Below are 13,549 nucleotides of genomic sequence, written 5' to 3' on the forward strand. Positions count from 1 at the left end.
TGTAATCAGACTGTGAGTGGGGTCGAGTGCGAGGGGAGGGGGTAATCAGACTGTGAGTGGGGTAGAGGGGCAGCGGGGGGGGTAATCAGACTGTGAGTGGGGTAGAGGGGGAGCGGAGGGGGTAATCAGACTGTGAGTGGGGTAGAGGGCGAGGTGAGGGGGTAATCAGACTGTGAGTGGAGTCGAGTGCGAGGGGAGGGCGTAATCAGTCTGTGAGTGGGGTAGAGGGGGAGCGGAGGGGGTAATCAGACTGTGAGTGGGGTAGAGGGTGAGGGGAGGGGATAATCAGTCTGTGAGTGGGGTAGAGGGGGAGCGGAGGGGGTAATCAGACTGTGAGTGGGGTAGAGGGGGAGGGGAGGGGGTAATCAGACTGTGAGTGGGGTAGAGGGCGAGGGGAGGGGGTAATCAGTCTGTGAGTGGGGTAGAGGGGGAGCGGAGGGGGTAATCAGACTGTGAGTGGGGTAGAGGGGGAGGGGAGGGGTAATCAGACTGTGAGTGGGGTAGGGGGGGAGGGGAGGGGGTAATCAGACTGTGAGTGGGGTCGAGGGTGAGCGGAGGGGGTAATCAGACTGTGAGTGGGATCGAGGGCGAGGGGGGGGGTAATCAGACTGTGAGTGGGGTCGAGGGTGAGGGGAGCGGGTAATCAGACTGTGAGTGGGGTAGAGGGGGAGCGGAGGGGGTAATCAGACTGTGAGTGGGGTAGAGGGGGAGCGGAGGGGGTAATCAGACTGTGAGTGGGGTAGAGAGGGAGCGGAGGGTGTAATCAGACTGTGAGTGGGGTAGAGGGCGAGGGGAGGGTGCAATCAGACTGTGAGTGGGGTAGAGGGGGAGCGGAGGGGGTAATCAGACTGTGAGTGGGGTAGAGGGCGAGGGGAGGGGGTAATCAGACTGTGAGTGGGGTAGAGGGGGAGGGGAGGGGGTAATCAGACTGTGAGTGGGTAGAGGGGGAGGGGAGGGGGTAATCAGACTGTGAGTGGGGTAGAGGGGGAGCGGAGGGGGTAATCAGACTGTGAGTGGGGTAGAGGGGGAGCGGAGGGGGTAATCAGACTGTGAGTGGGGTAGAGGGGGAGGGGAGGGGGTAATCAGACTGTGAGTGGGGTAGAGGGGGAGCGGAGGGGGTAATCAGACTGTGAGTGGGGTAGAGGGGGGAGCGGAGGGGGTAATCAGACTGTGAATGGGGTAGAGGGGGAGGGGAGGGGGTAATCAGACTGTGAGTGGGGTAGAGGGCGAGGGGAGGGGGTAATCAGACTGTGAGTGGGGTAGAGGGTGAGCGGAGGGGGTAATCAGACTGTGAGTGGGGTAGAGGGGGAGCAGAGGGGGTAATCAGACTGTGAGTGGGGTCGAGGGTGAGGGGAGCGGGTAATCAGACTGTGAGTGGGGTAGAGGGGGAGGGGAGGGGGTAATCAGACTGTGAGTGGGGTAGAGGGGGAGGGGAGGGGTTAATCAGACTGAGTGGGGTAGAGGGCGAGGGGAGGGGGTAATCAGACTGTGAGTGGGGTAGAGGGGGAGCGGAGGGGGTAATCAGACTGTGAGTGGGGTCGAGGGGGAGCGGAGGGGGTAATCAGACTGTGAGTGGGGTAGAGGGGGAGGGGAGGGGGTAATCAGACTGTGAGTGGGGTAGAGGGCGAGGGGAGGGGGTAATCAGACTGTGAGTGGGGTAGAGGGGGAGCGGAGGGTGTAATCAGACTGTGAGTGGGGTAGAGGGCGAGGGGAGGGGGTAATCAGACTGTGAGTGGGGTAGAGGGGGAGCGGAGGGGGTAATCAGACTGTGAGTGGGGTAGAGGGGGAGCAGAGGGTGTAATCAGACTGTGAGTGGGGTCGAGGGTGAGGGGAGCGGGTAATCAGACTGTGAGTGGGGTAGAGGGGGAGGGGAGGGGGTAATCAGACTGTGAGTGGGGTAGAGGGGGAGCAGAGGGTGTAATCAGACTGTGAGTGGGGTCGAGGGGGAGCGGAGGGGGTAATCAGACTGTGAGTGGGGTAGAGGGGGAGCGGAGGGTGTAATCAGACTGTGAGTGGGGTAGAGGGGGAGCGGAGGGTGTAATCAGACTGTGAGTGGGGTAGAGGGGGAGGGGAGGGGGTAATCAGACTGTGAGTGGGGTAGAGGGGGAGCGGAGGGGGTAATCAGACTGTGAATGGGGTAGAGGGGGAGGGGAGGGGGTAATCAGACTGTGAGTGGGGTAGAGGGCGAGGGGAGGGGGTAATCAGACTGTGAGTGGGGTCGAGGGTGAGGGGAGCGGGTAATCAGACTGTGAGTGGGGTAGAGGGGGAGCGGAGGGGGTAATCAGACTGTGAGTGGGGTAGAGGGGGAGCGGAGGGGGTAATCAGACTGTGAGTGGGGTAGAGGGGGAGCAGAGGGGGTAATCAGACTGTGAGTGGGGTCGAGGGTGAGGGGAGCGGGTAATCAGACTGTGAGTGGGGTAGAGGGGGAGGGGAGGGGGTAATCAGACTGTGAGTGGGGTAGAGGGGGAGGGGAGGGGGTAATCAGACTGAGTGGGGTAGAGGGCGAGGGGAGGTGGTAATCAGACTGTGAGTGGGGTAGAGTGGGAGCGGAGGGGGTAATCAGACTGTGAGTGGGGTCGAGGGGGAGCGGAGGGGGTAATCAGACTGTGAGTGGGGTAGAGGGGGAGCAGAGGGTGTAATCAGACTGTGAGTGGGGTAGAGGGCGAGGGGAGGGGGTAATCAGACTGTGAGTGGGGTAGAGGGGGAGCGGAGGGGGTAATCAGACTGTGAGTGGGGTAGAGGGGGAGCGGAGGGTGTAATCAGACTGTGAGTGGGGTAGAGGGGGAGGGGAGGGGGTAATCAGACTGTGAGTGGGGTAGAGGGGGAGCGGAGGGTGTAATCAGACTGTGAGTGGGGTAGAGGGGGAGGGGAGGGGGTAATCAGACTGTGAGTGGGGTAGAGGGCGAGTGGAGGGGGTAATCAGACTGTGAGTGGGGTAGAGGGCGAGTGGAGGGGGTAATCAGACTGTGAGTGGGGTAGAGGGGGAGGGGAGGGGGTAATCAGACTGTGAGTGGGGTAGAGGGCGAGGGGAGGGGGTAATCAGACTGTGAGTGGGGTAGCTGTTCCCACATAAATTCCTCAAATATTGACATTTCTGATACTAAGCCTCCTCCTAGATTTCAGAATTGTTCTGATCCCCAGCTCATTCATCGAGATACATTAATTATAAATATATATTTTCTGATCTCCAGAAAGGGTGCGAGTCAAAGCTGCTGTTGTGATTTAATCTAATGGCCTTTTCCAGGGCCTGTCATTGTCTTGCTCCTCCTACACTGAGTGTACCTGTCACAGTGTCGGGCGCTTGGCTGCTGATTTCAATGCTGTCTGCGGCAGATTGTATCACGAGCATGTGCTGAGTGGTCTCTTCCTCTCCAACTGATCATCATTGCAACAGACACACCCAGCTCATTGTCAGCTTAACCAATTGATCAATCACTCCCTTTAATGAAGGGGTTTTCTCGAATTTGTTGTAATTTCTACCTCTCGTGCACCACCTACCTGTCCATCTCATCAATCTTTGTCTTTCTGCCCAAATCCTAACTCGCACCATGCCCCGTTCTCCCATCACCCCCTGTGCTCGCTGACCTACATTGGCTCCCGGTCCGGCAGTGCCTCGATTTTAAAATTCTCATCCTTGTTATCAAATCCCTCCGTGGCCTCGCCCCTCCCTATCTCTGTAACCTCCTCCAGCCCCACAACCCTCCGAAATCACTGCGCTCCTCCAATTCTGGCCTCTTGTCTGTCCTCGATTTTAATCACTCCACTATTGGCGGCCGTGCCTTCAGCTAACTCGGCCCTAAGCTCTGGAATTCCCTCCCTAAACCTCTCCGCCACTCTCCCTCTCTCTTCTCCTTTAAGGCATTCCTTAAAATCTACCTCTTTGACCAAGCTTTTAGTCACCTGTCCTAAAATCTCCTTATGTGGCTCGGTGTCTAATTTTGTCTGATAATCGCTCCTGTGAAGCACCTTGGGACATTTTACTATGTTTAAAGGGGCTATATAAATGCAAGTCATTATTGTTATCCGTCTGTGTATCTACCTGTTCATATTCACCTGGATGAGTGCAGCTCCAACAACACTCAAGAATCTCAACACCATCCTGAACAAAGCAGCCCGCTTCATTGGCACCCTATCCACCACCCTAAACATTCACTCCCTTCACCACCGGCGCACAGTGGCTGCAGTGTGTACCATCCACAGGATGCACTGCAGCAACTCACCAAGGCTTCTTCGACAGCACCTCCCAAACCCGTGACCTCTACCACCTAGAAGGACAAGAGCAGCAGGTACATGGGAACAACACCACCTGCACGTTCCCCTCCAAGTCACACACCATCCCGACTTGGAAATATATCGCCGTTCCTTCATCGTCGCTGGGTCAAAATCCTGGAACTCCCTTCCTAACAGCACTGTGGGAGAACCTTCACCACACGGACTGCAGCGGTTCAAAAAGGCGGCTCACCACCACCTTCTCAAGGGCAATTAGGGATGGGCAATAAATGCTGGCCTTGCCAGCGAGCCTCATATCCTGAGAATGAATAAAAAAAATACAGGCAAATCGTTCTGTGTTCCAGGATATATCCCCTCAGTTACAGTGTCAGGCTCCAAGTGAGAGGATTAATATAAGTTTTGGCTTTGATCAGTCTCTATTGAGTTCGAGAAGAACAAGATATCGTAATTCAGCACTGTGGAGCTGAAATTCTGCTCTGGACTGACGATATTCAAGCACCTCATCTGCTCCTGAATGCCCAGTTTCCTCCTCCTCTGTTAGGAATTTTACACACTCTATGCTGAGCTCGTTCTGATCTGCTGGCATACTGTCAATCTCCAGCTCACTATTTTACACTGCTCCAAACAGTGTACCCGCAGTGTACCCCCAGATACTCAATCCCTTGAAAAACTCTTGGTCTCGCTCCCTCTCCACAACTGGCTCCGATCCTGGACATTGGTTCTTTCATGCTCCAAGCTCCTCCCTCAGCCTCTGCACTGAGCGACTCCTCATCCTCAGTGATTTCAATCTTCATCTCAACTCACCTTCCCTTCTCTCCTCCTCTCCTCCCTCAATCTCTTTCTCCATACCTATATTCAGAACCACCCCCTTGACCTTGCCATCACATGTGGCCTCTCTACTCCTATGGTCTCAATCACAATCTTCATCCATTTCCTTGTATCCCTCACCACCCACATCCCTCAAACCCTTCCCCCTTCCAACCCCACTTCCTTCTGTGTCCGCTCTGGATAAATTCTCCCTCAATTTACTTACAACGGCACATTCAAATTCCCAACTGCCCAGCCTTTGGCTCTCCATTCACCATGATACTTCTGCAGCTGATAATCTACTCAACCACACATCTGCTCCACCTTTGATGCCCGTCTCCTCAGTAAAACCATTACTCTCTCCCACCCTGTTGTTTCCCCGCTATGGCCCAATCTTCGCTCCCTGATGTCTAAATGCAGACTTGAACGTTTATGGCCATTTATCGCCAGATCTGGCTGGACCACATGAAGCACTATTGGGTCCTGGTCTCCCCTGCCAAAACTGCTCACTATTCCAGGGTGTCGTTGACAATGCTATCAAGCGGCACTTACTCACCAATAACCTGCTCACCGATGCTCAGTTTGGGTTCCGCCAGGACCACTCGGCTCCAGACCTCATTACAGCCTTGGTCCAAACATGGACAAAAGAGCTGAATTCCAGATGGGAGGTGAGAGTGACTGCCCTTGACATCAAGGCAGCATTTGACCGAGTGTGGCACCAAGGAGCCTGAGTAAAATTGAAGTCAATGGGAATCAGGGGGAAAACTCTCCAGTGGCTGGAGTCATACCTGGCACAAAGGAAGATGGTAGTGGTTGTTGGAGGCCAATCATCTCAGCCCCAGGACATTGTTGCAGGAGTTCCTCAGGGCAGTGTCCTAGGCCCAACCATCTTCAGCTGCTTCATCAATGATCTTCACTCCATCATAAGGTCAGAAATGGGGATGTTCGCTGATGATTGCACAGTGTTCAGTTCCATTCGCAACCCCTCAGATAATGAAGCAGTCCGAGCCCGCATGCAGCAAGCCCTGGACAACATCCAGGCTTGGGCTCATAAGTGGCAAGTAACATTTGCGCCAGACAAGTGCCAATCAATGACCATCTCCAACAAGAGAGAGTCTAACCACCTCCCCTTAACATTCAACAGCATTACCATTGCCAAATCCCCCACCATCAACATCCTGGGGGTCACCATTGACCAGAAACTTAACTCGACCAGCCATATAAATACTGTGGCTACAAGAGCAGGTCAGAGGCTGGGTATTCTGCGGCGAGTGACTCTCCTCCTGACTCCCCAAAGCCTTTCCACCATCTACAAGGCACAAGTCAGGAGTGTGATGGAATACTCTCCACTTACCTGGATGAGTGCAGCTCCAACAACGCTCAAGAAGCTTGACACCATCCAGGACAAAGCAGCCCTCTTGATTGGCACCGCATCCACCACCCTAAACATTCTCTCCCTTCACCACCGGCGCACTGTGGCTGCAGTGTGTACCATCCACAGGATGCACTGCAGCAACTCACGAAGGCTTCTTCGACAGCACCTCCCAAACCCGCGACCTCTACCATCTAGAAGGACAAGATCAGCAGACACATGGGAACAACACCACCTGCACGTTCCCCTCCAAGTCACACACCATCCCGACTTGGAAATATATCGCCGTTCCTTCATCGTCGCTGGGTCAAAATCCTGGAACTCCCTTCCCAACAGCACTGTGGGAGAACCGTCACCACACGGACTGCAGAGGTCCAAGAAGGCGGCTCAACACCACCTTCTCAAGGGCAATTAGGAATGGGCAGTAAATGCCGGCCTCGCCAGCGACGTCCACATCCCATGAACGAATAAAAAAAAAGGATAATCCTGGAATAAAAAGATAACCCCCAGCTTCTCTTCTCCACTACAAACCATCTTCATAAACCCCTCTCCCCTTCCCCCTCCACCCCCACCTCCAACAACAAGGGTGAGGAGTTCATGGACTTCTTTGTCACTAAGATTGAAACTATCCATTCAGCTGCCTCTGCCTCCTCCCTCCCTTCCGCTCGTCCACCAAGCCAAACTTCCCCTACAGTTCCCCCCTGCCCTAGCCCTGAACTTGCATCTTTCTCTAGTTTCTCTCCTATCTCCCCTCATGCAGTCTCCAAGTTCATCTTGACCTCCTGCTCCCTCAGCCCTATTCCCACTAAATTGCTGACCACCCAAATTCCCTTCTTGGCCCCTATAGTAACTGATATTGTGAACGGTTTCCTCTCCTCAGGTATTATCCCCTCCCTTTCAAAACTGCCGTTATCACCACTTTCCTCAAAAAAACCACCTTTACCTCTCTGGTCCTTGGACACTAACACCCCATCTTCAACCTCCCTTTCTTCGCCTTCCAAACCCATGCTCTGGAATTCCATGAACCTCTCTATCTCTCTCTCCTCCTTTAAGACCCCCTTTAAAACCTACCCCTTTGCCCCAGCTTTTGGTCCTCCTTCTTTGGCTTGGTGTCAATTTTTTCTGATTACAAAATGGGAAATTGGAGAGTACCAGGGCTAATCCTGGAAGCAAATTGGATTCAACAATTGGGGAATGTAAGATTCTCATTAATGGATGGATCAAGATGGTCTGAAACGCCTTCCTCATCTCTAATTCTCTTGTGATTTACAACCATTATCTTGCCCATTTCAGCCTTTTGAAACCTCTCAATCTCTCACATGCTGAAAGCTGTGAGCTGGTGAGCGTTCCATTGAGGCCCTCGGAAAGGCCAGGAGGGGAACCATTCCCTCACTGCAAGTGCCCAAAGGAGTAGACTTTACCTCCACGTCCCCTTGTGGAGAGGCAGTGGACCTCCACCAAGGGATGTGGACGGATATTACTGATGGGTCCTTAAAGGCCCAGGCTGCCTGCTAAGGTGATGTTCTGGGCGGGGTCCGTATTTCCCTCCATGGGTGGCTGGCAGCGACCTTTGACCTTGGCTCGGCTGATGGAGCAGGGTGCTCAGGATTTCAGTTCCTTGACTTTTCCCCATCTGGAACCCGTTCCATCACCTTCCCGGGTACCGATCCTCAGCCACATAACAAACACCAGCTGACTCAGCCTCCAGATTGGAAATTTTATTATCAACTAAAACCCAATAAATCCAAATGAAATTAATACTAAGGGATAGTGGGCTCCCATGTGAAAGCTGTTACACAGAGAACAAAAAATCCATGACACTTTTGTTACAGATGTGCATTCTCCAAATCAGTGAGGAGAGTGCGGGGTTTAAAAATGGAACTGAGAGGTCCCTCGATGGGTCACTGGGACAGGAGTCATCCCACCAGCCCGTCGAGTTTGAGGGGCAGCTTTCCCTTTCTAATCCAGATTCTCTGCCCTTTCCCCTCATCGCTTAATCGCCTTCCTTCCCGAGTATCTCTCTCCATCGAAGACACCTCAGTTGGTTCTTCACCTCTGTCCTTCTGGGGCCGAGTGTTGCATATTCCATCAGCTCTCTGTGTCAGGGCTTTTTTCGCTGAATTAAGCAGGTTACCTGCTCAGACTCTGTCCTCTTCTTCTAGATTCTCGACACAAAACAATACCAGAAAGGACCATCGGTGTCCCTCTGATCAGTCCCAGAGTTGAGGAATTATCATATTCCAAGATACCCTTCCACCCAGGGGAACAAGTGACACCCTATCTACCCTGCCCTTCATTATTTTAAGCCCTTCAATCTGGCTGAAGGCACCTCCCAGTATGGTCCTGAGTCACACCGCCGGAAAGACCCTTGGTTGGTCTGTAACTGGGTTGCTACTTTTAGCCTTACCAATCCTAGGCTGTCCAGGGGGTGGAAAATCAGGCAGGATTCCCATTCCCAACCACTGACCAGTGATTCCTGCCACACAATTTGTGGGTGCGGATGTTGAGTGGACACAGGGTGGGCTGTGGTGCCCCTATGTTTGAATAATCTGATGACACTCATTGTCTCACCTCATGCATGAAAAATTGATGAGAGGGTTGTCCTATGAGGAGAGATTGTGTAGAATGGGCCGATACTCTCTGGAGTTTAGAAGAATGAGAGGTGGTCTCATTGAAATGTATAAGATTCTTAGAGGGCTTGACAGGGTAGATGCTGAGAGGCTGTTTCCCCTGGCTGGAGTGTCCAGAACTAGGGGTCATAGTTTCAGGCTAAGGGGTCGGCCAATTAGGACTGAGATGAGGAAAAATTTCTTCACTCAGAGGGTCGTGAATCTTTGGAATTCTCTACCCCAGGGGGCTGTGGATGCTGAGTCATTGAGTATATTCAAGACTGAGATAGACAGAATATTGGACTCCAAGTGAATGAAGGGACATGAGAATCGGGCAGGAAAGTGGATTTGAGGATGAAGATCAGCCATGATCTGATTGAATGGTGGAGCAGGCTCGAGGGGTCATATGGCCTACTCCTGCTCCTATTCCTTATGTTTTTATGTTCAGCTGAAAGCGCAAAATGTTGCTGGAGCCTCGGAAATGGAATCCCAGCAACAGTCAGCATCATCAGGGGGAAACCCCACCCCAGCAACAGTCAGCATCATCAGGGGGAAACCCCACCCCAGCAACAGTCAGCATCATCAGGGGGAAACCCCACCCCAGCAAGAGTCAGCATCATCAGGGGGAAACCCCACCCCAGCAACAGTCAGCATCATCAGGGGGAAACCCCACCCCAGCAACAGTCAGCATCATCAGGAGAGGAGGGAAGAAGTGGGAAAAGTAAAATTAGAAAATATATGTTCAGAGCTCAAGGATTGACAGGCCCCTATTCGCCGGCTACTGTTCACCGGCCCCTATTCGCCGGCTACTGTTCACCGGCCCCTATTCGCCGGCTACTGTTCACCGGCCACTGCTCACCGGCCCCTATTCGCCGGCCCCTGTTCACCGGCCCCTGTTCACCGGCCCCTATTCGCCGGCCCCTGTTCACCGGCCCCTGTTCACCGGCCCCTGTTCACCGGCCCCTATTCGCCGGCCCCTGCTCGCCGGCCCCTGTTCGCCGGCCCCTGCTCGCCGACCCCTGTTCACCGGCCCCTGCTCACCGGCCTCTGTTCGCAGGCCCCTGCTCACCAGCCCCTGCTCACCATCCCCTGCTCGCCGGCCCCTGCTCGCCGACCCCTGTTCACCGGCCCCTGCTCGCCGACCCCTGTTCACCGGCCCCTGCTCACCGGCCCCTATTCGCCGGCCCCTATTCGCCGGCCCCTGCTCACCAGCCCCTGCTCACCATCCCCTTCTCGCCGGCCCCTGCTCACTGGCCTCTGTTCGCCGGTCTCTACTCAACGGTCTCTACTCAACGGTCTCTATTCACCGGCCTCTGTTCACCAGCCCCTTTTCACCGGCCCCTGTTTATCGGCCCCTGTTCACCGGTCTCTACTCACCAGCCTCTGTTCACCAGCCCCTGTTCACCGGTCTCTTCTCACCAGCCTCTGTTCACCAGCCCCTGTTCACCGGTCTCTTCTCACCGGCCCCTGTTCACCAGCCCCTTTTCACCGGCCCCTGTTCACCGGTCTCTACTCACCGGCCTCTGTTCACCGGCGCCTGTTCACCGGCCTCTGTTCACCGGCCCCTGTTCACCGGCCTCTGTTCACCGGTCTCTACTCACCGGCCTCTGTTCACCGGCGCCTGTTCACCGGCCTCTGTTCACCGGCGCCTGTTCACCGGCCCCTGTTCATCGGCCTCTGTTCACCGGTCTCTACTCACCGGCCTCTGTTCACCGGCGCCTGTTCACCGGCCTCTGTTCACCGGCCCCTGTTCACCGGCCTCTGTTCACCGGTCTCTACTCACCGGCGCCTGTTCACCGGCCCCTGTTCACCGGCCTCTGTTCACCGGCCCCTGTTCACCGGCCCCTGTTCACCGGCCTCTGTTCACCGGCCCCTGTTCACCGGCCCCTGTTCACCGGCCTCTGTTCACCGGCCCCTGTTCACCGGCCCCTGTTCACCGGTCTCTACTCACCGGCCCCTGTTCACCGGCCCCTGTTCACCGGCCCCTTTTCACCAGTCTCTACTCACCGGCCCCTACTCACCGGCCCCTGTTCACCGGCCCCTGTTCACCGGCCCCTGTTCACCAGTCTCTACTCACCGGCCTCTACTCACCGGCTCCTGTTCACCGGCCCCTGTTCACCGGCCCCTGTTCACCAGTCTCTACTCACCGGCCCCTACTCACCGGCCCCTGTTCACCGGCCCCTGTTCACCGGCCCCTGTTCACCAGTCTCTACTCACCGGCCCCTACTCACCGGCCCCTGTTCACCAGCCCCTGTTCACCGGCCCCTGTTCACCGGCCTCTATTCACCGGCCCCTGTTCACCGGCCTCTGTTCACCAGCCCCTGTTCACCGGCCTCTATTCACCGGCCTCTGTTCACCGGCCTCTGTTCACCAGCCCCTGTTCACCGGCCTCTGTTCACCGGCCCCTGTTCACCGGCCCCTGTTCTCCGGCCTCTGTTCACCGGCCCCTGTTCACCGGCCCCTTTTCACCGGCCTCTGTTCACCGGCCCCTGTTCACCGGCCTCTGTTCACCGGCCCCTGTTCACCGGCCTCTGTTCACCAGCCCCTGTTCACCGGCCTCTGTTCACCGGCCCCTGTTCACCGGCCTCTGTTCACCGGCCCCTGTTCACCGGCCCCTGTTCACCGGCCCCTGTTCACCGGCCTCTGTTCACCAGCCCCTGTTCACCGGCCTCTGTTCACCAGCCCCTGTTCACCAGTCTCTACTCACCGGCCCCTACTCACCAGCCCCTGTTCACCGGCCTCTGTTCACCGGCCCCTGTTCACCGGTCTCTTCTCACCGGCCCCTGTTCACTGGCCCCTGTTCACCGGTCTCTTCTCACCGGCCCCTGTTCACTGGCCCCTGTTCACCGGTCTCTTCTCACTGGTCTCTGTTTGTTCACTGGTCTCTGCTCACCGGTCCCTGCTCACCGGCAAAGAGCTGGAACAGAAATGATGGGCCGAAAGCCTTTCGCCTGTTCTGTAACTTCTTATAGTCAGATGGTTAAATGGAGGAAGGGTAGAGATTGTACAATCCAGAGTTAGACAGACGTTCGGTAGCTTTGCTTGATCTTTGAGTGCAGGATAAAATTTTAAAGACTGTTCCCCAAGGCATTAAATAAGTTGGATAGAGTGCCTGATTGAATCAGACTGTAGATATCTTAACTCTCCTGCCATTTCATGTTATTACACTAATATGTCTCTCCTCTGCCTTGTGAAGCATATCTAAAGGTCATGTGAAGTCATGTGAAGCACGTTCAAATCTGAACACATCCAACATGGGCCAAATTCAAATTGCTCTGACGAAATCTGAATCAGCCCCTGATGGACGCTGGACTCCACATGTAATGGAATGAGGGAGGACTCTCCCCCACTCACTGCGTTCACTCTCCATGACCCAGGATCCAATTACCCAGGATCAGTGCTGGTGCAGTCCTTCATTCCCTGGGCTTACCTGCAGCCTGCACACAGAGCCAGGCTGACACCGTACCCAGTACCTGTGATTCACCTGGCCCCAACAGGTGAGATTTTCTCAGGGAGCGTTACCGGCCAGGTGTGCTGCACTATACCTTTGCCATCATTGTAGTTGGACTTGGCACAGCAAATGTGCCAGTTAGTTTCTATATTATTATGTTTGCAGTCCTTTTGATCCGAGTACTATATTTGTTCCAGTAGAGAAAACAAATTTGTGTTTAGACTGAGGCTTATATGCTGCGTAGAGACACTGAGGAGTGTGGCCAGAAGTCAGGGTGGAAATTGACTCAATGATGGACCTTACCATCCCCCGGCCTGACACCTGACCTCTGACCTGAGCCTATGATGGAACTTATCATCCCCCCCTATCTGACCCCATGATGGACCATATCACCCCCACCGATCTGACCCTATGATGGGCCTTTCCATCCCCGGCCTGACCCCTGACCTGACCCTATGATAACTTTCCACTGTGCACATCAGTGTCCCAGAAACTAGCAATTGCCGAACTATCCAAACATGGTGTGCAACAGACCATTTGACCCCTTCGCCCTGCTTTAACTCGGCTGCCTTTGTTCTGAGGAAAGACGCTATCAACTATCAATTCTGGCAGGATGTACCAAACTGTGTCAGATCCTCACTGTCGTTATCATTGAGTGCAACAAGTGCTGAACAGTGGAAGAATTTCACCGTATATATCTTCATGGACCCGACTTTACTTCCTTTTCCCTCTTCTTTTCACGATGCTAAAGAACAGTGAATTGACACTTTGTCCTACTCCTGTGATACCACCCCAAAATATACCCACCAATATTTTACTGGAAAAAACCCACAGTCTGTAGTCCCACCCATGTGGACCTCACCTCCCTCCATATGTAGATTGGGGCTAGTGAGAGTGGCCACACATTTTCCCTAGTTATTCCCCCAAACGCTACATTGGGAACCACCAGAACTACAGAAGTGGGATATGAGAAGCACAGTGAAACCCCGGAGGCAGATATCACCACGAGGAGGCTGCCTTGGTTGAGACATCTGAATCTTTGTGAAACTTTGCCTGGACAACGGTATTTGGTCTTTGCTG

General features: G+C 54.5%; 1 protein-coding gene across 1 annotated transcript; it reads left to right on the forward strand.

Moving 5' to 3' along the window:
- Window positions 1-9,466: 9,466 nt before the first annotated feature.
- Window positions 9,467-11,950, forward strand: LOC137319869 (uncharacterized; the record flags this gene model as incomplete). The annotated part of the gene is made up of 2 exons (XM_067981780.1): window positions 9,467-9,664; window positions 9,782-11,950. Coding segments are annotated over 2 exons (2,367 nt in total), but the record flags the coding sequence as incomplete, so codon positions are not given.
- Between the last annotated feature and the right edge of the window lie 1,599 nt (window positions 11,951-13,549).

Source organism: Heptranchias perlo, unplaced genomic scaffold, assembly GCF_035084215.1.
Source record: "Heptranchias perlo isolate sHepPer1 unplaced genomic scaffold, sHepPer1.hap1 HAP1_SCAFFOLD_915, whole genome shotgun sequence".
Lineage (NCBI taxonomy): Eukaryota > Metazoa > Chordata > Chondrichthyes > Hexanchiformes > Hexanchidae > Heptranchias > Heptranchias perlo.